This window comes from Citrus sinensis, chromosome 1, assembly GCF_022201045.2.
Source record: "Citrus sinensis cultivar Valencia sweet orange chromosome 1, DVS_A1.0, whole genome shotgun sequence".
NCBI classification, from domain to species: Eukaryota; Viridiplantae; Streptophyta; class Magnoliopsida; order Sapindales; family Rutaceae; genus Citrus; species Citrus sinensis.
Window position 1 is genome coordinate 13373357 of NC_068556.1, and position 22962 is coordinate 13396318.

At 35.8% G+C, this 22962-nt stretch overlaps 2 protein-coding genes across 3 annotated transcripts; both read right to left on the bottom strand.

Annotated features, from left to right (window-relative positions):
• Positions 1-499: 499 nt before the first annotated feature.
• Positions 500-3964, bottom strand: LOC102630200 (probable inactive receptor kinase At1g48480). Its single transcript, XM_006490737.4, has 2 exons — positions 2023-3964; positions 500-1351 (listed from the first exon to the last, which is right to left on the bottom strand). The coding sequence occupies exons 1-2, from the start codon at positions 3392-3394 to the stop codon at positions 732-734; spliced, it is 1992 nt and encodes a 663-aa protein (XP_006490800.1). The 5' UTR covers positions 3395-3964; the 3' UTR covers positions 500-731.
• A 1379-nt stretch (positions 3965-5343) lies between these two features.
• On the bottom strand, positions 5344-15651 carry LOC102629729 (uncharacterized). Of its 2 annotated transcripts, XM_006490735.4 has the most exons (12): positions 15363-15651; positions 14911-14979; positions 14535-14630; positions 14253-14377; positions 12687-12882; positions 11212-11387; positions 10495-10530; positions 9026-9155; positions 8105-8265; positions 7094-7176; positions 6866-6968; positions 5344-5777 (listed from the first exon to the last, which is right to left on the bottom strand). In XM_006490735.4, the coding sequence occupies exons 1-12, from the start codon at positions 15573-15575 to the stop codon at positions 5588-5590; spliced, it is 1578 nt and encodes a 525-aa protein (XP_006490798.1). In that variant the 5' UTR covers positions 15576-15651; the 3' UTR covers positions 5344-5587. The 2 variants fall into 2 exon arrangements, with proteins under 2 accessions (XP_006490798.1, XP_006490799.1); XM_006490736.4 differs by lacking the exon at positions 10495-10530 and having other exon boundaries at positions 15363-15649.
• Between the last annotated feature and the right edge of the window lie 7311 nt (positions 15652-22962).

The following is a 22962-nucleotide window of genomic DNA, read 5'->3' on the forward strand; positions in this document are numbered from 1 at the left end:
CAACTAGCATACATAATAAAGAGCAATTATAGGATCACACAAAGAGACTCTATTTTCATTTTCCAGCTGGTCATTTTCATGCCAAGGCTCAGGTTTTGGTCCCCACCTTTTATCGTCATCATATAAGCAAGCGGTACCACCACTTAAGTTTGAAATTGATGAATTTTTTTTTTCTTTTCATTAAAAACTAATGTTCTAACAGTTATTGTGAACATATAATTTACCTTTCACATCTGAAAAGAGATGCGCTTCTGCTGGGGCATTTTCAAAACAATCCAAGTTTATACAATTAAAGATTTTGTTTTTTTTTTCCCTCAAAATTATCTTACTGAAGTCAGAACTAACATCGTTGGGTCACTGAATTATTTGCTTCAATCTGACCTTTGGCAAAGAGCATAACAATAAGAAAGAAAAGTCTATTTCACTTAAAGAAATCTTACAACCAAACCAACAAACAAATCTAAACAACTTAAATTTCTCCATCTAAACAGATCGAAAGGGCCATCAAAAGCAAAAGTTTAAATTGAAAGCAAATGTAATAATTACAACCACCATCACCCACCCAAGAAGAGAATAAAATGAAACAGATCATATCCACCACCAAAGTATTCTTGAAAAAGGAGAAAAGAAAATTAGTACAATGGGGTCTACAGAAAAAGAAAAGTTGAGTGCCAAATCAAACATACAACAAACACGAGGCATATCGCAAAGCAAGGATGATTTAACCCAACTCATCTTGAAGATATGTTGTCTAAATCATCTGGCTGTAGGCCATGGTGTCCTTGAGTGCTAGAAGGATGCAGTTCCTCTATTCGCTTTATCACTTCTGACATTGAAGGACGATTGTCCGGGTATTGTGCTGAACAATCTATTGCAAGCTGCAAAAGCTGGACCATCTCCTCCTCAACATTCTGGTATCTAAGAAGTTCAAGATCAAAAACCTCTGAAGTCCACTCGTCTTTAACTATGGACTGAACCCATCTTGGGAGGTCAACCCCCTCCTCGTTCAGGAGGGCATGGGTTGGGGCCTTTCCAGTCAACAGCTCCAAAAGCAGTACCCCAAAGCTATAGACATCAGCCTTCTGGGATACTTTGCAGGGATCAGTCACCTCTGGTGCACGATAGCCAGCTACCCGGTTGGGGGTAGAGGAAGGCCCCACCAGGTGGGCAAGGCCAAAATCAGAGACTCGAGCCTCGTAAGATTTGGTCAGTAGAATATTAGATGATTTTATGTTTCCATGGGAGACATTAGGGCCTTGAGTGTGTAGGTATTCAATGCCACGAGCAGCTCCAAGGGCAATGAGAGACCTCATTTCCCAGTTCAATGGTGTCCTACCTGCTCCTTTGTTCCCTGGGGAATAAATTAAGAGAGAAGATTGTTGTGAAGACAAGCTAATAACAATAAAAAGATTCAAGCATTTGTTGATTCTCTTTATACCTACCGAGTTCAACATTCAATTTCAATTATGGAGTTTGCTGAAAAGTTCTCATTAATTGACTTCAACAGAACAACAGCAAAATGACTGAAGATGATATAAAATATAACAAAAACCTCAAAAACCAAATCATGTAAACATAAGAGCCATAACAATTCTATCAAAGTAAATCCCTTCACAAGATGATTAAATTATATCCACAAGCAAACGCTAGAAAACTTAACAGATGCAATAAATAGAAAACTTCACAGATGTAACAAATAGTCTACTATATCAACAGAACTCATTTTTCCACAAAAGTAAGGAACTCAAGGAGCTCAAAAGAAAGCTAAAAACCAGCATAAAACAATATCACCTCTCATAAATACAAACTGATAGCACATTAAACAAATCCCTAACAATAAATTGAAGAATATAAATGAGTAATCTGAAAAACTAAATAATTGTCCATTAAAAGAAAATCATTATAGAAAAAAAAGAATTAAAAGTGAAAATATTTTCAAACATACACAATGATTCGTAATCACTAATAGCAAATGATTAAACATAAAATCCAAATAACCATTGAACAATTAGAAAAACTTACCATGTAATAATGCAGACAAGCTTCCCATAGTCAAGTAATCATAGACAAGAAGCTTTTCATCCATACTGTAATAATAAGCTCTAAGAGGAACCAAATTTTCATGATTTACAGCTCCCACTCCTTCAATTTTATCCTTGAACTCCCTCTCAGAAATGGTAACATCCTTCAATCTTTTGACAGCCACAATTGTTCCCATTTCTAAAACAGCCTTATAAGCAGTGCCAAAAGTCCCCTTTCCCAAAACTTCAGCAGAAGCCCTCAACAAGTCCTCCAAGTCAAACACTCTGGCGGCGTTCCCAAAAAATACCAACTTTTTAGTAGCACCATTGACATTGCTATTCACTTGTGTTTTACCATTCCCATTCCCAATCCCAACCATGGCTGCTGCTGCGGCTGCCGCCACTGAATACCCATTGTCCATTTCCCCAACTGCCTTGTCATCAACAATTTCAACTTCTTGTTGCTTTAAAGAGGTAATGTCAACAGACCTTGTGTTCCTGTTGCTCTTCTTTCTACACAAAATCAATAAGATCAAAAGTATTAACAGAAAACCAATTACAGATCCAATCACAATCCCTGCAATTGCACCACCAGAGAGCTTCTTCTTTTCCTTCTCCCCATGACTAATCTCATCAGTTCCGCTAGGTGTACTTGGCACAACCAGACTTGCTTTGGTACCACAATCTTGGAGAGGTTTGCCACAGAGAGAATTACCCAAAAAGGAATTCGACCCAAATGTTTGAAACCTCTTTGGAATCGACCCATTTAACAAATTGTTGGAAACATTCAGCTGTTGAAGATTCGGCAAAACATCATCAAAACCAGGAATGGACCCAGAAAGACGGTTGTTTTCAAGAAACAAAGTCTTCAACTTGGTCAAATTTTTGAAGCCGGAGGGGATTTCACCAGAAAAATTGTTGGTGGCAAGATTTAAGCGAACAAGATGATGCAAACCAACCAAAAAAAGAGGTACCTCACCCGAAAAATGGTTGCCTTGTAAATACAAATTCCGAAGATTGGAACAAGAGGCGAGATCAGATGGAAGCTGTGAAGTGAGAGAGTTGAAACGAAGGCTGAGAGTTCGAAGTGAGGTTAAATTGCCTAGAATGCCGAGTGGAATTTGGCCCGAGAGGGCCACGCCAGGTAGTCTAAGCATAGTCACCCGGTTCTGTTCGCACTCAACACCCGCCCATTTGCAAGGACTCGCCTCATATACGTTCCATAAGAGTGTTCGGCCACCGACTGATGACCGAAGAGCAAGGAGAGCTGCGCGGTCTGAAGATAGATCACTGAAGCTGAAGCTGAAGGTGCTGATTATCAGAAGCAGTAGCAAGAAAATATTTTGGCTCTCAATCTGCATTTGCATTGCCATTCGTTGGTCTAATCAAACAGACGTTACAACATCAGAGTGTTTAAACTCAACTTGTTCTACAGCATTGTAGTGAGAAAAAGAGATTTAAGTTTTTCAAAAACAAAAATGGAAAAACTGTAATAGGGAAAAGAAAAAGACAAGCTGGGTTCAGTAGAGGACAATATTATATATAAAACAGTTAAGAGGGGAACCCAAACCCTAGCCAGCTGTAAAGCCTGTAATGCTGTATGCTTTGCTCTACAGTAGTACAACAACTTACCAGTGGCTACGAGTCAACTCTACTTCCTCAGTCTCTTTTTTCTTTTCTTTTTTTTTTAAAGAAGTTTTAGCTGCACAGCTACGATACATGCATGTATGTGATACATGCATGTATGACAATTGTTTGGATCGGTTGTCCCTTAAATAAATTAAAAATAATAAATATAATAATATTCAAATATAATAAATAAAAGAATTATTATTTTAATATTAAAGGACACATAATAAAAAAAATTATTTTTATAATAATAAAAAATGAGTTTCAAGTTTAATGTCTCGGTATCATTTTAAGCATGGATTTCATTGAAAAATTGCCCAAATCAGAGGGAACGGATACAATACTTGTCGTGGTGGATAGATTAAGCAAATATGCTCATTTCATTCCCCTGAAACATCCTTTTGCAGCAAGGAGTGTGGCCGACAAATTTGCCAAGGAGATAATACGCTTGCATGGGATACCAAGGAGCATTATATCAGATCGAGATAAAGTGTTCATGAGTAACTTTTGGCAAGAAATCTTTCGACTAGAAGGAACTGCATTAAAGCATAGTATGGTGTATTACCCTCAATCTGATGGGCAGTCGAAAGTCGTCAATCGTTGCTTAGGCACTTATCTTCGCTGTTATGCATCAGGACAACCATGTTCATGGTGTAAATGGCTACCTTGGGCTGAGTATTGGTATAATACTTCATACCATACTTCAACAAAACACAGCCCATTTCAAATTTTATATGGGAGAGCACCCCCAATACTAATTCGTTACACAGCTGGTAGTAGACCGGTTTCTTCTGTTGAAGATATGTTGGAGAGTAGAGACGCCCAATTGGATGAACTTAAAATGCAATTGCTCCGTGCACAACAGAAAATGAAGGTTGCAACAGACAAGCGTCGTCGAGATGAGCAGTTTGCTATCGGCAATAAAGTGTTTGTTAAACTTCAACCTTATCGACAACGTTCCTTGGCTGCTCGGCGAAATGAAAAACTTTCTCCAAGATATTATGGGCCCTTTGAGATTGCTGCTCGTATAGGGGAAGTTGCTTATAAGCTTGTTCTACCTGCTGATTCTGAGGTTCATCCCGTTTTCCACGTGTCTCAATTACGACGCGCCCATGGTGTGACCAATTCCTCCCCCTTGCTGCCACAACAATTAAATGCAGATATAGAGTTGATCGTTGAACCGGAAGAGTTGCTTGGGGTTCGTAATAATCGTCCAACAGGTTTGGGAGAAATTGAAGTCTTACTTAAATGGAAGGCTTTATCACTATTTGAAGCTACTTGGGAAAAATTTTCAGTTATTCAGCATCAATTTCCACATTTCTACCTTAAGGACAAGGTGAAACCTTGGGCGGGGGCATCGATAGGCCACCTGTCCATATCACATACCAGAGAAGGAAAACGGTTTCCACGGGCAGTTGGGGACAATTAATAGGAGTTTGGGTTGTAATAAACTGTTAAGCAGTTGTATTTGTGGTTTGTAATAAACTGTCAAACAGTTGTATTAGTATTTTAGGCATCTGTTATTTTTCAGAGGGTGTGAAAAATAATTCTGTGAATATAGGAGAGTTCCAGGTCTCTTGAATATCCTCGTCGTGTAGGAGTTCTGTTATGTGTGAAAGAGTTTTTGTGTAGTGAAATCTGTGTATTTATTCTAAAAAAAAATCAGTAGAGCAGTTTGAGTATACCAGTGAACTATGAAATAATCTGCGTTCTTGTTTCAATCAAGGCTATGAGACATCAATGTACTGAGTTCGACACATGTTTTAAATTACAAAGTTTGATTCAACTACGATTCAACTAAAGATGACATTTCCTTGACTAGTAGGTAAGGACATATGAAGACCCGACACAAAACATGCAGTCCCATTGTGTAGTACGCGTAGCAGTTAACAAATCAATAAATAAACGAGGCTAAAGAAAACACTGTAGCACTGTTCTTATAGTCTTCTTTGATTTCTTTGACGTACTGATGTCCATTTATCTGTCTTTCCCACCGTGTTAAAGATAGAAGTTATCATAAACACTGTAACAACTGATGCCATGAGAAAAGAATCTGGCTTGCTACTCCACAAAGGTGCTGGTAACTCCACACCCACTGATGCAAACCTTTCTTGAGACTGCCTTTGCCTGCAAATCAGGCCACAATCAAAAGGGTCAGACATATGACATAAGCACAAGGTTAATAGATTTTTAAGACAGCAATTAAAGATCAAGTTGCCTGAAAGCTTAGCGCCTGGGTGTGGTATTGAATGTTGATTAATTAATGGTCAATCTTTAAGCCCAACATATCATGAATCTAATGCATCAAAAGATGATACTTCTACAATATCTGTTGCCTAAGGGACACTTCAACCATCTTATTCTAACAAAACACGTTAGTTATGTGAATGTGTGAATTAGTTGACAAGTGCAAACTTCATATAGTGCCTTCAAAAAATGATACCTAGGCACAGTATTAATTGGATGTTTAGAAGACAAAGAATTAAGTAAAATATGGTGTTGTCAGTACAATGTGTAGAAATGTTCCATAGAAAATTCCAAGTCAAATTATCTGAATATCGAAATAAGCTATTTGAAAATTATATGCATTGTGTGAAGTGGTGTTACAAATTTGTAGATATAGGAGCAAACTTGAAAATAATATTAGATATTAAAGGTGATCATCTTAATGGTCTACTGTTTGAAACTTTCAAGGAGTGCCCCAGCTGGTATCCCATAGTATATTTGTGTTTCTGCATGTGTAGATGTCTGCACGGTTGCATTTATTGCCATTTATACACTCCTCAATGTTTCTAACATGAAAGGATTTATGCCAGGGCATTATTGCAATAAATGCGCCAGTGACATGAAGTCACTTTTTCAGCAGAAACATATGATAGTTGATTTCTGATTCCAAATTATCAAATCCAGAAACTATTTAGTAAAACCAAAACAAGAGAAATGAATTCGCGTTTGCAATATCCAATAACGTGTGATGTGTCAAGTAGCATAGTGGAACAATTCTTTTAGAACAAAAACTAAAGGAATGTGTTTGGTACTAATATCTTGGAAAGCAGAAAAGTTATGAGAGTTTTTAAATCCGGGGTTTCAGTAAAATTTAAGACTGAATTATAGAAATTCTGCTACTTCTCAAATTGCAAGACGAAAGGAATGATGGAAAGTAATAAGCATAAGATGTCAAAGTGAAAAAAATGAAAACTGTCACTGATGCATACCCCAAAAAACACTTGACTGAGTTCCACCAAGACCCAACACTTTTTATACCCTGGCAATGCATTTTCCAGTCTCTAACTTTGGCAGATTTTCGCTGAGCTGCCTCTGAAAGGAAAAGGCAGAAATAAAATTACAAATACAAATTAAAACAGGAATATCGATTTTCCTTTCAGGCAATCTTAATGGTAAAATGACATGTTCCGGCAATTATTTAAAAGTGCATAAAGTACCAGTGCTGTTTGTAGATACTGAATGCCATTTGCCTGGCGACTTAAGAAAAGCTATTTCCTCTACAAGTGCACGTTCTGGATCACTGCCATGTTGACAACATAGAGGATGAGAAACTTGTCATGATAACCAGATTATCCACACAAGGTAAACAACCTTCTTTACTTCAGCTGGCAAGGAGAATTTCTTAACCACACAGAACTAAATTAAAATTAAAAAAAAAAAATCTAAAATTGGCCGTAAGGTTTTAAGCCAAATACTCACTAACAGCAACCTACTGATGCAACTTGAACCAACACCCTAAACATAATGTTAATGTCTCAGACGAAGAAGACAGTAATATGCATCATGAAAAGTTTCTCAAACACTGGAAAAATGTTGTGAAAATTAGAGAATCGTCTTGACATCTTGTAAAAGATTGTGAAACAAGACATGAAATGTACAAACCTACATCAATAAAATTTTAAGTTTAAATTAATCAGAATTTTTTACTCTTTTTTTTTTAATTGTTTTTGGATAGGAAACAGTAAAACGGGCCCAATTGTTTTAGGTAAGGAACCTCTTCTTGTTTTTTTTTCCCCCTCTTTGCCTCTCCTTATCTTTATAATCTGGTGAAAAAAGCTGGCTTGATTGGTAAATAAAGTGAAAAATGCTAGCTTAATTGTCAAAATCAAATACAAAACTCAATCCTGGCCATTCATTGACAACAAGCGGCAAGGAGAGAAGAAAACACAAGGAGAGGATCCTATTCTTTTCTTTTTTTAAAAAAAATCTAAAATTAATTAGAAATTTAGAAAAGCCAAAAACTGGCCAACAGTGAAACAAAGCCCACTCCTAAAAAATGTTTTCAATGTCATTATAAGCTCTTACGTATATGAATCATTGATTGTAGGAATGATTTTTGTCGATCCTTATTTTTATAAATATAAGACAAGTGATCCAGTAAAATATATTTAGATAATTTCAGAGAATTTCTGTACTAAAAAATTGAACTTGCTAAAAAGAATTCAAACCTGATATCTTTTGGGATCAGAACATTCACAATAAAGAGATGATCACCACGAACAGAAGGATTATTAATGTCTGGAACCCCCATCTGCTGCAATTTTACTGTATCTCCAGGTTGAACTCCAGAAGGAATTCGTAGATCTTTCATTCCTTCAACAGTTTCAACCTGAATTTATTTCAAGATCTTTAATGGAATTATAAAGGCACAAAAATACCATCAGCAGTAGATCTCTAATGGTAATAAAACCACAGCTTCTCTATCTGAAAAAGCATTTTAGAGACATGAATAGGAGAGAATTGAGGAAAATATGCAAAACCATTCTGATGCCACTGTGGAATATTTAAGAACTCTAGCAAAGAAACAAAAAAATATTATGATGCCACTGTGGAATATATATTTACGAGTACACAGAAAGAAGAAACAAAAAGACTGTAAAACTATACAAGAATAGCAGAGTTCAACTGTTTTTTCAATTCCCAAGATTTTGTACTTAACTCTACTAATTGAACCAAAAGTAACTTATCCAAAATGGCATTACAGGTTGACTACCATTGCATCCATCTATCTGCAGATAAATTAACAATTCAACTTCATGAATCAGCTAGGATGCTTCAAATTTTTCCATTCAAATTGGAGAAGTTCACCCATAATGTCCTGGACACTTTCATTCCTACTTACAAGTGTCTATGTGTTCATAAGTGTGCAAATGCGCATGTAAGAATATATACACATGTTACAGCAGTATGAAACCACATCAGAGGAAAGGCCTGAATTGAATAACCAGATAACTAATGAGACAATTTACTCTCAAAACATACTAGGAGCGCAGATGAGAAGTTAGGATGTTCATAACAGAGAATAAACACAGAATAGTGTAATCTAATAAGATATATGTCAAAAGTTTTCTGCTTCAGCGATAACCAACCTCCATTGAAGTCCCTAAAATTGCCTCAGTATAATCTACACTAATCTTTGAGAAAAGATTTAGGCCATCCCTATGAATTCCCTGCTTTTCATCCACATGGAGGGCTACAAAGAGATCACCAGCTAAACTCCTGGCGGAGAAAAAACACATGAATTGCTTTAATTAGTCTGTTCACAGTTATTAAGCAACATCAAGCCAAAATATATAAGTAAGAGATGGTATTGCAGATTCTGAAACGTAACTGCCAATTAGGGGAAGATTACATAGTCCCCAAAGACAACAAAAATTTTCAATGAGACTGCAAAAATAAGTTAATAAATGAGAAATATATATCATTTAAAAGTACCAAAGAAAACCAACCAACATAAATCATTCAAGAGTTTCATCCAGTCATTTATATGGCAAACAGATTAATTAAATAAAGATCCCACAAGAAGGATCATAAGCTATCTGGGTAGTATCTGCATGAATCTTTTGCATACCACTTCCTGGAATCATAGTAGTTTCTATTCTGTTTGAGAGGTAGGACTATTCCTGTCCATCCTTTTCTAGGTGTATCTTATTTTTCAGTTTTGAAAAAATACACAGACTGTCAAGGTTACCAAACAAATAAAAACAACATCATAAGGAAGAAAACCAAAACGAACCACTCAAAGAGATTAATATCACAGTTAAAGAATCAGGATAAAAAGTATAAATTCTTAACTCAATAATGAAAAGGGAAAACTTCCACATGCATCTTTGACTTTGCAGAAGATATGGCTTATTTGAATTAAATTGAATTTACATTGGACAAATAACTAGCTTGTGTTCCCAATTAAGGGGACAAGCAAGAAGTCTAGATATCAATCTCCTGTCACACCAAACTTGGAGGAGGAATTATTTATTTTATGTTTTTATGTGGTTATGGGTTGGGTGTGTGATGTAGATAAAAAAATTAAAAATAAAAAGAGTAAACACCTAGGTTTGAACCGGCAGACTTACATTGCAGTCTGATGGATTTGAAAAGATTTCACTATAGCCTATTTGTAGGGGAATGGAAAAGGGGTGCTTTTATATGTTGATAATTACCTATTCTCATCTACAATAAATTTATCTTTCCATTTTTTGTCATGGTATCAGAGCACCATAATTACTAGCCAGCCTCAGCCTTCATTGCTAATTACGAGCTGAAGTGCCTAAACAGCCACATCCTTTCTACCCTTCAGCCATTTGCCTCTTTCAAAGCAGCTGTAATAGCTACAAAGTCCTTTTCCCAACTTATTTTTTCTTGCAGCAGCATGCCATCATCATCAATCCAAGAAAAATAACACCAGCAGCATGTCATCACCACTAATCCACAAAACCATGCACCATTGAACCTTCAAAATGATAACCTTAGCCTTCAAATTACAACTCACAAGTCATAAATTTTAAAGTCGTCCCAATCTGTGAAACTCTATATCAAAAGAAAAAGATGGATGGGTTACCTTACTGCCACGATTCCTGAACCTGATTCAACCGATCTGAAGAATGAAACTGGGTATGAGGAGAACTCAATGATTATGTCTTGGGTTCATAAATTCCATGCAATCAAAGACTAGCCAAACAACTGCCAATGAGACATGGAAGCCATTTCTAAAACTTATTTTAAGGTGGAAACAACAACTCAACTATATGAGTTGGAAAGGGTTGTATTCATGACCACCAAGGAAGCTTGACAATAACGAAGCACGACATGCTTCCAATTTGTGGCTTGAGTTAGACCATTACAAGGACATTAAGTGCTTACCAACTATCATAGGTGGGCCCAGCAGAAAATGAAGGGCTCACTAAAGATAAAATAGAAAGACTAGAAAGGTTTGCAAATCAACTTGAGGGATCTGACCGCACACCTCCAGCCTCCGTCGTGCTCCTTAGATCAGACGGCACGTAACCCCACTGCCACAAGTTCCTCTAGAGATATATTTTCATGTCCTTGGATCATTGATTCAAGTTCTTTGTTCATATGACTAGCCAATCAGGCTTAGTTCTTTCAAATTTTTCATATTCCAGCCAAGCAGGATATTTGTCCATGTGGGGAATTTGGAATTTGATTATTAATGAAGTTAAAAAATCCAAATAAAAAGATTGGATCAACAAAACAAGCTTAAATATAAAAAAGCAGAATGAATAACATTCAGAAACTCTACATTCGTTGTACGCACCTTCTCTTATCAAAATTTCCCTCTCCTTGAATTTGCATGGTGGCTCCGTTACTAACACCAGGTGGGATAACCACTTTCATACTTCTTTTTGACTGTACTTCACCATTACCACCACATCTTCGGCAATGATCAATTATTATCTTACCATCACCACCACACTTAGAGCATGTAGATACCTATAAATCATATAAAGTATCACCCATAAACAGGAAGTAAACATAAAACAAATAAGAGAGTAGGAGATCTTTTGGACGTCCTACATAACATGCATTTTTCTTGTTGCCAAGACGATATTTTAAATAGACATACAAATTACAATCAGTTGGCAAGCAAAAACATTAAGCAACTCATAAAAAATATATGCACATGAAATGTTACTTTCCCTGCTCACTCACATCTGACACTATGAAGTAAGTTTTCATGCAGAAGCAGGATAGATTATAAAATTTATGAGGATTTGGGGGGGGGGGGGGGGAGACCAGAAGAAATGGGGGAATTAATTGAAGAAATAGTGGGAGAAACTTATTAAATTGTGGAGTCACAATGCAGAGGAAGATGAACATCATTTAGATTTTTCAGGTTTAGCAATTTTCATGTATTTCTTAATTGAGTGGGTTTTCTATATTCATGTTAGAAAGTAGATTTCCTAAGATTTTGAATTCATGTTTTCTTTTGGATTTGGCCATTACAAATAGGGCTTTGTATATCAACTAGACTTTGATGACTAATTAAGAACATGTTTTTTCCCTAAATTTCTTTTGTCATTTCTCATTCTCCCCTCACTGACTTTTCTATATTTCTTCCGGTTACCAGGTTCTTCTATTATTTTGCCATTTAATTTTATCCTCTTTCTATCCGAATAACTCCTGACGAGTAATTCGCCCAAATAATGCACCACTTGAGAATACGATCAGTGCAGCATGGTTAAAGAAGGCCGCAATAGCTAAATAACTTCTAAGGTGGGCCTACGAACACAAGTTTAAGGTGCTAGATGAACCAAGTACTCTCATAAACCTAAGCAAGGATTTTCTCTTCTTATAACATTTTTTTGTTAGCCTCCCGCTATTCAAACAGTAGGCCTCCAAGTTCATTAATTCCACAGTTTAATTGCTTGAAAGTAAAAGATAATCAAAATTCATAATACCACCATTTTGGCCTAGATCCAAGTTCCATTTGAGGTACAACTTTGTCTACTTATCAACTACTATGCCTAAGCTACATCAAATAAAAAGTTTAATAAAATGTCACCAGTTCTAATTCAAACCCAACAGCATAAATGCCTCTCTCCTATAGGAAGTAAAATGTGCATTCTCATCCAGCAGTAAAAAGAGACTTTAACCGAAAAAAAAAAAAAAAAAAGAAGTGGTGGAAAGATATAGGTCAACTACCTGTTCTACTTATGAGCTCCAGAGATTACAACTTGCAGAACAACAAAACTTTAACAGCAACTACCATGATCTGCTGTGAAAAATTACCTGTGAGATTAATCCAAATGGTGTTCTCTGAGTTTTCAGTACTCCTCCTCTACCCCAACAAGCTTTACATGATTGTATGCAATTACTAGATTTGGCACCAGTTCCACCACAACTATCACATGTTTCAAAACAAGAAACTTCAATCCCACGCTGTCCTCCAAAAATTGATTCTTCAAAGCTCAAATGCAGGTCATACCTACAATACAAAAGAAGACCACAAAAAAAAAATTCAAAATTAAAAGAACACAAACTGTACACTCAAAAAGACAATAATACGCTGTTAAATGCGGGAAGAAATACGTTGCCTGAAAGTTGTGATTGTAGAACACCTACTTTCTAAAATTTCATGAGTGGTCATTTTAGAGAATATACAATGTAGAAGCTATTGAAGGTTAAATGCTAAAAGCACCAACGCATTTTCTTTGGCCACAAAAACATTAAGTAGATAGAACGGAGGCCCTCACCCACTTGGGAATTTATTTTATGTGATGACCCAGTTCTTAAAGATTTTGCATCATGTTTTCCAAACATTATATAGTAACTTGAATGTAGGAAAACAGAATAATGGCAAGATAGGAAAATTAGTTTGATTAAACTAAGGATGCGTTTTAACAATTATCAAAGCCTCCAGCTAGAAATAGAGATATATAGATTTTCACCTTCTGTCTTTATTTTATTCATACAAAGAAACCATATTTGTTAAAATAAAAATTACCATCAATGTTAAAATAAATGTAGGACTGACTAGGAGAAAAGAGGAAGAGAAAAAGAGAAAAAAGAGGGAAGTTTATAGAGAGAGATGAGAAACAAGAGAAGATAACGGAGAGAAATACCATTTCCATTATTTCAATAATTTAGCAAGTCTACCTACTTATAGGCTTAGGAATGAGAATCCTAGCCTAAGATAAGCTTAATCTTAGATAGATAGACTTTATCAAAGATAAAAATAATAATCTAAACATCTTAAACTAAATTATGATGAACTCATGAAAGGAAATCAAAATTTCCTTGTTAGCCACGAAATTATAACAAACTAGCTCATTTTAAATTCCCAAATTGGATAATAACAATTAAAAAAAAAAAATTTCTCAGTTCTGGACAAGAGCATGTAAGTTTGTCACTTCACTCGCTGCACTGAGTAAATTTTGATGGTAAGTTAATGTGAATTTACATTCGATCCATTACAAAGCAAAAACAAATTAAGTAGAAGTTCACAGCAAGCAAAACCAACATTAGTGTTATCCATTTGAAAGTATAAATGGACAGCGATACAATAGCAAGGAAATACTACTTCAGTTCAAAAAAGATGAAGCGTAGTGAATCATCCTACGTAACTAAATACTAATGTGATTCAACCTTTCATAACAGATATTGAGGCATGGTGATTGAAGATTAATACCAATTTATTTGGGAGACCGAGTGAGCAAAATAACTGACAGATATCTAGTGAGTAAAATTCTAGAGACTGTACTTTTCTGGACACCAATCGACACAATGATAAAGATGGACCATTTTCAAAGGTACCTAAGGTACCTAGTCAATGATAAAAGTCTAGTAGATAGTTACCGAATGTCAAGACCAAAATTTCCTTTGTTTCCAAAATTGAAGTTAATGCCTCCGGCCTCACCCACTCCTCCAAAGAGCCCATCTGAACCACCAAAGAATGCACTATATAATTCAAAAGGATCCACCTAAACAAAAAATTTGATAATGTCAAAAATGCATAAACATGCATGAGCAGATACTTAATGAAGAAAAGGAAAGCGGAAGAATGGTCAGAGTAAAAAGGCTACATTCAAAAGACAACCAAAAATTCGCTAACTTGGCTAATTTGGAAGGTGATCATACCCCCTGTGAAGTGTTGCTCAATCCATCATATTCTCCAGTTATACCTGCCTCACCAAAGCGATCATATACAGATCTTTTCTCATCATCTGAAAGGACCTACACAATTGCTTCATTAACAAATAAAATGAGAGAGAATGCTGATGATTTGGAAGCAAGCCAATATTACAAGCTAACTAATTTGGTAATTTGATTCCCATCACCAATGAGAAACCATGTTACTAATACAGAAAAACTGCCTAGAGACAATACAGAAAAATAAATCAACAAAAAATAGAAAGTTACCACTTTTACAGTATCTGGAAAAAATTACTAGGTTGGGCAGAAAGATAAATGATCAAGAAAAATGTTTTTTAAAATTCATGTGAAGAACAGCTACCTCATACGCAGAACTTATCTCTTTGAACTTCTCTTCAGCTCCAGGACTCTTGTTGATATCCGGATGATACTGCATAATCAAAACAAGAAGACATTAACAAAATCAAAAAGATTATAGCTGGTGCCGTTATATTGTCAAGTGATTCACATCAATTGATTCAAAGCATAAAAATTACCTAAAAATGTATTTATACTGATATCTTTATCTCAAAAAACAAAAACAAAAAAAATTGGATTATAGCACTAAATTTAATTAAAAACAAAATTAGGAGAGTCAGTTTTGGCAACAAATTAGGGAACATCAAAAAAAAAAATTATTTTTAATGAAAGTAAGATTAAATTTTATTTTTACTAGGTTAAATATTTCGAACCACAGAACGAATAAAAAATTAGATTAAGAAAAGTAAGAAATAATAACAATTAATTAAATAATAAAGGAGCAAGTTTACAGACCTTACGAGCAAGCTTTCTGTAAGAGGTCTTGATCTCCTGCAACGTGGCATTCTGACGAACATTCAAAGTGGAATAGTAATCTGTACCAGCGGCCCTGATCATTCCCCTTCGATGACTCCGATTATTGCCAGAACAATAATTCCATTTGAAGCTGAAACTCGTACTTAGATGAAGCTTCAGATTGACATAAGATGGACTAGCAATAACGGGCATACTTCATAAGTTGGGGGCGTTAACAGGAAAAAAAAGGAGTAGGAGATAATGAAGTTTTTGTGCATATATGCCAGAAACGAAATTTAGCCACCATCAGCGCATAAGGAGGCCAGAAACGACAGACTTCCTGTGCCGTTTTAGAGTTTGATTTGAAAATTAAAAATAGTTTTTACCATAGGCGTTTTTAATTAAAGATACCAAAAATAAGGTATACCTCATGTTTGAAAATTATATAAATTTATCTTTTTAATGGTATATTATTTAAAATATCTCTTAAAAAATATAAAATAAACACAACTCACTCCCAATATATTCTTTACTCTCACACTTTTTAACTCCATACAATAAAAACTCACTCCACACTCTCAAAATCACTAATGAATAGTTAATGTACTGTTATTTTAGTTTGTGGTTAGGTGAATTATTCATTTAATGAATTGATACGAATCCCGTCAATAACTGATGCGGCCCTAATTAATTTAGTCCCCAAGATCTAGAATTGAATGGAACCGCGACCCAATACTTATTGAAAACACGAACCTTGGTATGTGAGGACACCACAATCAACTATGGATGATCTAATTGATAAGTAAAGAGTTTGAACGCCATGGAAATCCGATAAGTTCAAAGAGTTTGTATAAGAACTAAAGAGAATTAAATTTCTCACCAATTACATCAAAATTGATCTTCTTTTTTTATTAAATGCGAGTACATTATATATGGTTGGTTACAAGAATTTTTGGAAGTAAATCCTAAACAAAAATTAAATTGGAATCTGAATATAAACAAATAGGAAAGAATATAAATCAAATTAGTATCCTAATCTAAGCGAATATGAAAGAATTTAAATCAAATCAGGATTCTAATCTAAACGAATAGAAAAGAATCTAAATCAAATCAGAATCCTAATCGACTTAAATGCCTTACATCAATTAAAATGGAAACTAGGCGATTAAAATCAAAATAACTAATTTTTTTTAATAGCCTCCTCAAGAAACGAGAAAGTATCCGAAAAATGAAAATAATATACTTTCCCGCCATAATGTGCAAGCCAACTTCTTATTTCATGAAAGCGATTATTTGGAAACTTTAAGAGCCTGAATTATACATTTATCATGTGCAATCCCTTCAACGGGCCTCCACGAATTTGATTGAGCCCAAGTTGCTTGAATTAACCCATTAAACGCTTCTTTGAATTTCTTTACTCAACCTCTTGTGACAGGTCCGACAGGAAATTGAATAGGATCTGAATATGCCTCATTCCATGTGCTTGTGATAGTTTTGTCCTCAATCTCATCATTCCCCTCCTCTTCAATATGATTTGTCCTTAAGTTATGCCTTTACTCGACCTCTTGTGACAGGTCCGACGGGAACTTGAATAGGATCTGAATATGCCTCATCCCACATGCTTGTGATAGTTTTTTCATCAATCGTATCATTCCCCTCCTCTTCAATAAGATTTGTCCTCAAGTTATCACTTGTATCAAAATGACTCAAATCAGAAACATTAAAAGTACCACTTACGTTGTACCCACCAGGCAATTCCAGCCTGTATGCATTGTCATTGATCCATTCCAAAACTTGGAAAGGACCATCCCCTCAATGTAATAACTTAGATTTCCTTCATTCCGGAAATTGTTCCTTGCACATGAGTAACCACACCCAATCGTCGGGTTCAAAGACTAGCTTATGTCGCCCTTTGTTGGCTTGTTTAGCATATTGCTTAGTTCTCCACTCGATGTTGAACTTTGCCCTCTCGTGTATTTATTTAACAATTTCAGCCTTTTTCTTGCCATCTAAGTTTAACACGCTCAGAAACAAGTAATAGAGTTAAATCCAATAGGGTTAAATGATTAAAACCATAAACAATTTCATTAGTAGCCGAATGAACAAAACAATTATAAGCAAACTCAACATGTGGTAAATAATCTTCCCAAGTTTTGATATTATTTTTAATGATAGCTCGCAATAGAGTAGATAAAGTATTCATAATTTATGTTTGACCAACTTCAGTTTCACCATTACTTTGAGGGTGAAAAGTAGTTAAAAACAATAATTTAGTTCCTAACTTAGCCTATAATGTTTTCCAAAAGTAACTTAAAAGTTTAGCATCCTTGTCAGAAACAATTGTCCTGGGCATACCATGCAACCTCACAATCTCCCTAAATCGTAGGTCAGCGACATTAGAAGCATCACCTATTTTGTGGCATGAAATAAAATGTGTCATCTTTGAAAATCTATCCACAACCATAAAAAAATGAGTCTTTCCCTCATTTAAACGTAGGCAACCCTAGTACAAAATCCATCAAAACATCAGTCCAAGGCACTGTAGGTATTGGTAACAAGGTGTATAAGCCATAGGGCTGCACTTTGGATTTGGCTTATTTACAGGTGACACATCTATCACAAAGTCTCTCGACATCTCGTTTCATATATGGCTAATAAAAGTGTTCCTGCAAAATTGCCAAAGTCTTACAACTCTAAAATGGCCTATCAACCCTCCTCCAAGGGATTCTCTCACTAACAAATCTCTCGAAGAATAATTAGGCACACATAGTTTATTTTCTCGAAATAAGTAGCCATCATGCTTAAAGTATTTACCAATTGTGGTCTTTTCACAAGCTTGGTATTCAACACTAAAATTCATGGTTATCAGCATAAAATTCCTTAATATGTTCAAAATCAAGCAATTTAGCATTAAGTATTGAGATTAAGACATACCTTGTGGGAAGCGCATCTGTAACAATGTTTTCCTTACCTTACTTGTAACGAATGACATATGAAAATGTCTCTATGAATTCTACCCATAAAGCATGCCTCTTGTTCAGTTTGTGTTAGCCTTTAAGGTGTTTCAAGGACTCATGATTGGTGTGAATCATGAACTCCTTAGGCCATAGGTAGTGCTGCCACGTTTCTAACACTCAAAGCAACGCATACAACTCCTTCTCATAAGTAGGGTAGTTTAAAGCCGCCCCACTTAATTTCTCACTAAAGTAAGCAATTGGTCGTCCTTTCTGCATTAGGACTGCGCTAATACTAATACATGAGGCATCACATTCAATTTCAAACATTTTATTAAAGTTAGGCAAGGCCAATAAGGGAGCATTAGTTAGCTTTTACTTGATTGTTTGAAACACCTTCTCTTGCTTTTCTCCGCCTTGAATCTAACATCTTTTTTTTATTACTTCAGTAAGTAGTGCAGCTAATGTGCTAAAGTATTTCACAAATCGTCAGTAGAAAATAGCAAGCCCATGAAAACTTCTTACATTACTTACACTTATGGGACTCGACTAATCTTAAATTGCATGTACCTTCTCTTCATTAACTTGTATACCCTGTGCACTCACAACAAATCCTAGAAACACAAGTTTATTGGTGCAAAAGGTACACTTCTTCATATTTACAAACAACTTTTCTTTTTTAAGCACATTTAAAACATATTTCAAATGTACTATATGATCGTTTATGTTTTTGCTATAAATGAGGATATCATCAAAATAAACAACAACAAACTTACCAATAAAAGCTTGCAAAACATGATTCATAAGTCTCATAAAAGTGCTCTCGGCATTAGTCAGACCAAAGGGCATGACCAACCATTCATATAAACTATATTTTGTTTTAAAAGCAGTTTTCCATTTATCTCTTTTTTTCATTCTAATATGATAATATCCACTTTTCAGATCAATTTTAGAAAATACACAAGACCCATGTAATTCATCAAGTATATCATCTAACCTAGGAATGAGATGTCGATACTTTACCGTTATGTTGTTAATGGCTCGACAGTCAGCACACATTATCCACGTCCCATCCTTCTTAGGAACTAATAAAACTGGAACTGCACATGGACTCATGTTTTCTCTTACGTACCCTTTTTCCATCAATTCATTAACTTGCCTATGAAGTTCCTTGGTCTCCTCCGGGTTATTCCTATAGGCTGGTCGATTTGGAATGGTTGCACCAGGCACAAAATCAATATGATACTTAATCCTTCGGATTTGAGATAAATCATGTGGTGTTTCCTCGGGAAAGACATTCTCATATTTCTGCAAGAGAGAAATAATAGAACTACGTAAAGTAGGGTCAAGTTCGTTAGTGTTTAAGAATGCCTCTTTGTACAAAAGTACAATCATTAGCTGATATGAAAACAACTCTCTTTTTTATCTCACTCACTCTTGCGTAAGAATTCTTTTGTTTTCCCTTTGATTTTCTCTTAATGCCTACATTTTTCTTGGCTTTTTCTCTCTCATTGTTCTCGGCTTCCTTTTTATTTTTACTCTCTTTTCTCTCTTTTTCTTTTGCTCACTTTCTCTCTGTAGGCTCATTTGGTCTCCATAAACCTGCTTTGGTATCAATAGAATAAGTGTGATATTGCGTTGATTAAATACAAATGAATATTTGTTAGTGAAACCATCATGCTTCACACGTCTGTCGCATTGCCAAGGTTGCCCAAGTAACAAGTGTTCAACCTGCATTGGTATTACATCACATAACACCTAATCTTCAGACTTGCCAATTCGAAAAGTCACTAGCACTTGCTTGTTTACTTTTATCTCACCACTGTCATTCAACCATTGTAGTTTGTATAGTCGTGAGTGTTTAAGTGTCGGAAGCCCTAACTTCTCTACCATGATAGTACTAACAACATTAGTACAACTTCTTCCATCAATAATCATATTACATACTTTGTCTTGAACATAGCACCTAGTATGGAAAATGTTTCTCGTTGCAGTGCTTCGTCTTCCTTTACTTGCACACTCAAAGCTCTCCTACCTACTAAAGTCAATTCCCTAGGGGCTATATACGCTTAATCCTCGACGTCCTGTAATTGTGGCATCTCATTTTCTTCTGTTTCATCTTCAGTTACAATCTCACCATTGTCTCACAATACCGTAACTCTTTTATTCACACATTCACTTGCTATATGCCCTCTGCCTTGACATTTAAAACACTTAGTGTCACGATTTCTAATAGTGAGAGTCATGGTGTAACCTTGTGAATTATGCTTGGAGGACTCGGATCTTGACTTAGGTGCAGTAGATGTTTATTGTCTCTCATCTCGTTTCACATAACTCGGCTTTCAAGGAGTGAAACTCGAGCTTGGGGCTGCACAGGTGTTGCCCCGCCTATTGAGTTACCGCTCAATCTTGATGGCTTTTTGGACCATCTCCTCAATCTCCACATAATTTTGTAACTCAACCTTATCTGTAATCTTTCAATTAAGGTTATTCAGGACTCGTGCCATAGTAGCTTGTCCATCTTCCTCCACATTTGCTCTAACCATGGCAATCTCCATTTCTTTGTAATAATCCTCCACGCTTTGGCCACCCTGTGTAAGACTTTGTAATTTTTTATATAAGTCTTGATAGTAGTGGTTAGGTGTTGTGCAAATTTTATTGAGCTCGCAAGTGTACGAATCTATTGTAGAATAGATCATGGTGACGAGTGTCGATTCCACAAGGAGGTGGATTTTAATTGCGGGTAGAGTTAATTTTCTAAGTGAGTGGTTGGATTTATGGTGAAAGTGATTTAGAACATTCTAAAATTTAAATTAGAATGGTGGGAATAAATTTAAGTGAAATATATTAAAATGAAGCGCTTGGGTCTTTGGATCTGCACTCAACATGCACAATGGGCTTAACATTCCTTATTAGTGCCAATTAACCACTCTTCAATAAATATGGTGCTAAGAGTTTATCTTGCTAAATAGTAATAATCTTGCACTACGGAGACAGTTCTACTAGTGCAATACCTAGACAAGATTATTACTATCTATCGACAAAAAGTCAAAATATCTACAAATATTAGAGGGGAAGAGAAAGTAAATTTACCAAATTAAGCCCATAGAACATGTTGGACTTCACCTTCAACCCAAGCTTGAAAAAAAATTAGCTACTCATAATTGAATTAGGGGTAAAATGGAAATTTATTAAAATACGTAGAAAATACAAGATAGAGAAGGAATTACAGAAAATAAAGCTAAAAAATGGATTAAGGAGTGTCAATCTAGGGGGAGCCCTCTATTTATAGATACAATGAGTAATTCATGGCCATCAAATTAAAATAGTTTGGACGCTTAGGATTGTGCCACGTGGCAAGTTCTGATTGGATAGAACACATCATCAGGGTTGTCATTCCATGTAATGCATTTATTTGACGCACGTTTTTCAGTCCATTAACATACTGCCACGTCATCGGTCAACTCCACAAATCATTAGTCCAATAGGATCGTGACACATCATTGGTCAACGCCAACTCATCAGTCAACTCCACTTAAGCAGTCAATGCCACATTATTCGTCCAATCGAATGCTGTCACATCATCGGTTAGTGCCACATCATCAGTCCATATATGTGAACAGTGTCGTGAACAGTACCGTAAACATTGTATATGTGAATAGTGTCGTTTACCCTTTTATGCTCCTCTTAAGGTTTTTGATTGTCCTGAGTTCAAAATTATTATCCGTTTTATTATCTGATTTCTCGTTCCTTGTGAAATGAGATGTTCATGGGGAAATTTCTTTGGTTGAGAGCTTGAATTATTTCAAGGGTGTTTGATGGTCCAATGGAGGTGTGGTGAATATCTGTAGCAGGTGGAGGAACATTGTTAAGTTTCATGAGGTAGGCTTTGAGAACGGAGGTGACCGATGTATCATGGATGAAGGTATAAGGATGAGGGTAACTTTTCAGAGCAGTTAATGGTGAGACCTTTGAAAGAACTTTGATTACCAAAAAACCCATTGGTATTACCAATGAACGATTATGCCTTTTGGTCTCAAATTGAGAATCTTGTTGAATATTCTTATATTCCAGAATCTGCTCAAATTAATGAGTCCCAATTTCCTATCATGAGTCCTTACAATCTCTACAAACAGAAAAATTCTTTCACTAGAAGTATTCGGACTCTCATCTCCACTAAAAGACCACTCCCAAAAGAGTATATCCAGTCTTCTAGACTGGACCAGTGTGCTCTACAAGCCTCACAGAGTGAACAATATGTCACTATGGCAATACCTTCAGATCTCGTCGCCAACTGGAAACGAGAGGCTACACACACCACCATCTTGGTGGTGTACGATTAATTCTCACTCTTCATGGTCGAAAAGGCTTACCTGTTACAACTAGAATTGCTCTCCTAGACACCAGGTTCAAGGAGTACTAACACGCTATTGTAGGCACCGTTCTGACAACCCTTCATGCTGGCAGTGTCTTATTAACCTTTTACCCCAATTTCAACCTCTCTCTTGAGGATCCCAACCTTCCAACAACCCTTAAAGTCTAGATCCAGCTCTAAGGAGCAGAACAAACACCCACATCAAAGATTGCAACCCTCCACCATCGAATAGTCTATCGATTACATAATCATGCCCTAGATCTTCCTACAC

What these genes read in the sequence shown, in the direction of transcription:
- LOC102630200 (XM_006490737.4), bottom strand. Translation starts at nt 3,394, where the DNA reads ATGGCAATGCAAATGCAGATTGAGAGCCAAAATATTTTCTTGCTACTG. An exon ending in CTTGTCTGCATTATTACATG is followed by an intron (nt 1,352 to 2,022) that starts GTAAGTTTTTCT and finishes TTTATTCCCCAG; the next exon opens with GGAACAAAGGAGCAGGTAGG.
- LOC102629729 (XM_006490735.4), bottom strand. Translation starts at nt 15,575, where the DNA reads ATGCCCGTTATTGCTAGTCCATCTTATGTCAATCTGAAGCTTCATCTA. An exon ending in AGATAAGTTCTGCGTATGAG is followed by an intron (nt 14,631 to 14,910) that starts GTAGCTGTTCTT and finishes GCAATTGTGTAG; the next exon opens with GTCCTTTCAGATGATGAGAA. An exon ending in GGAAATTTTGATAAGAGAAG is followed by an intron (nt 10,531 to 11,211) that starts GTGCGTACAACG and finishes TTCATTCTTCAG; the next exon opens with ATCGGTTGAATCAGGTTCAG.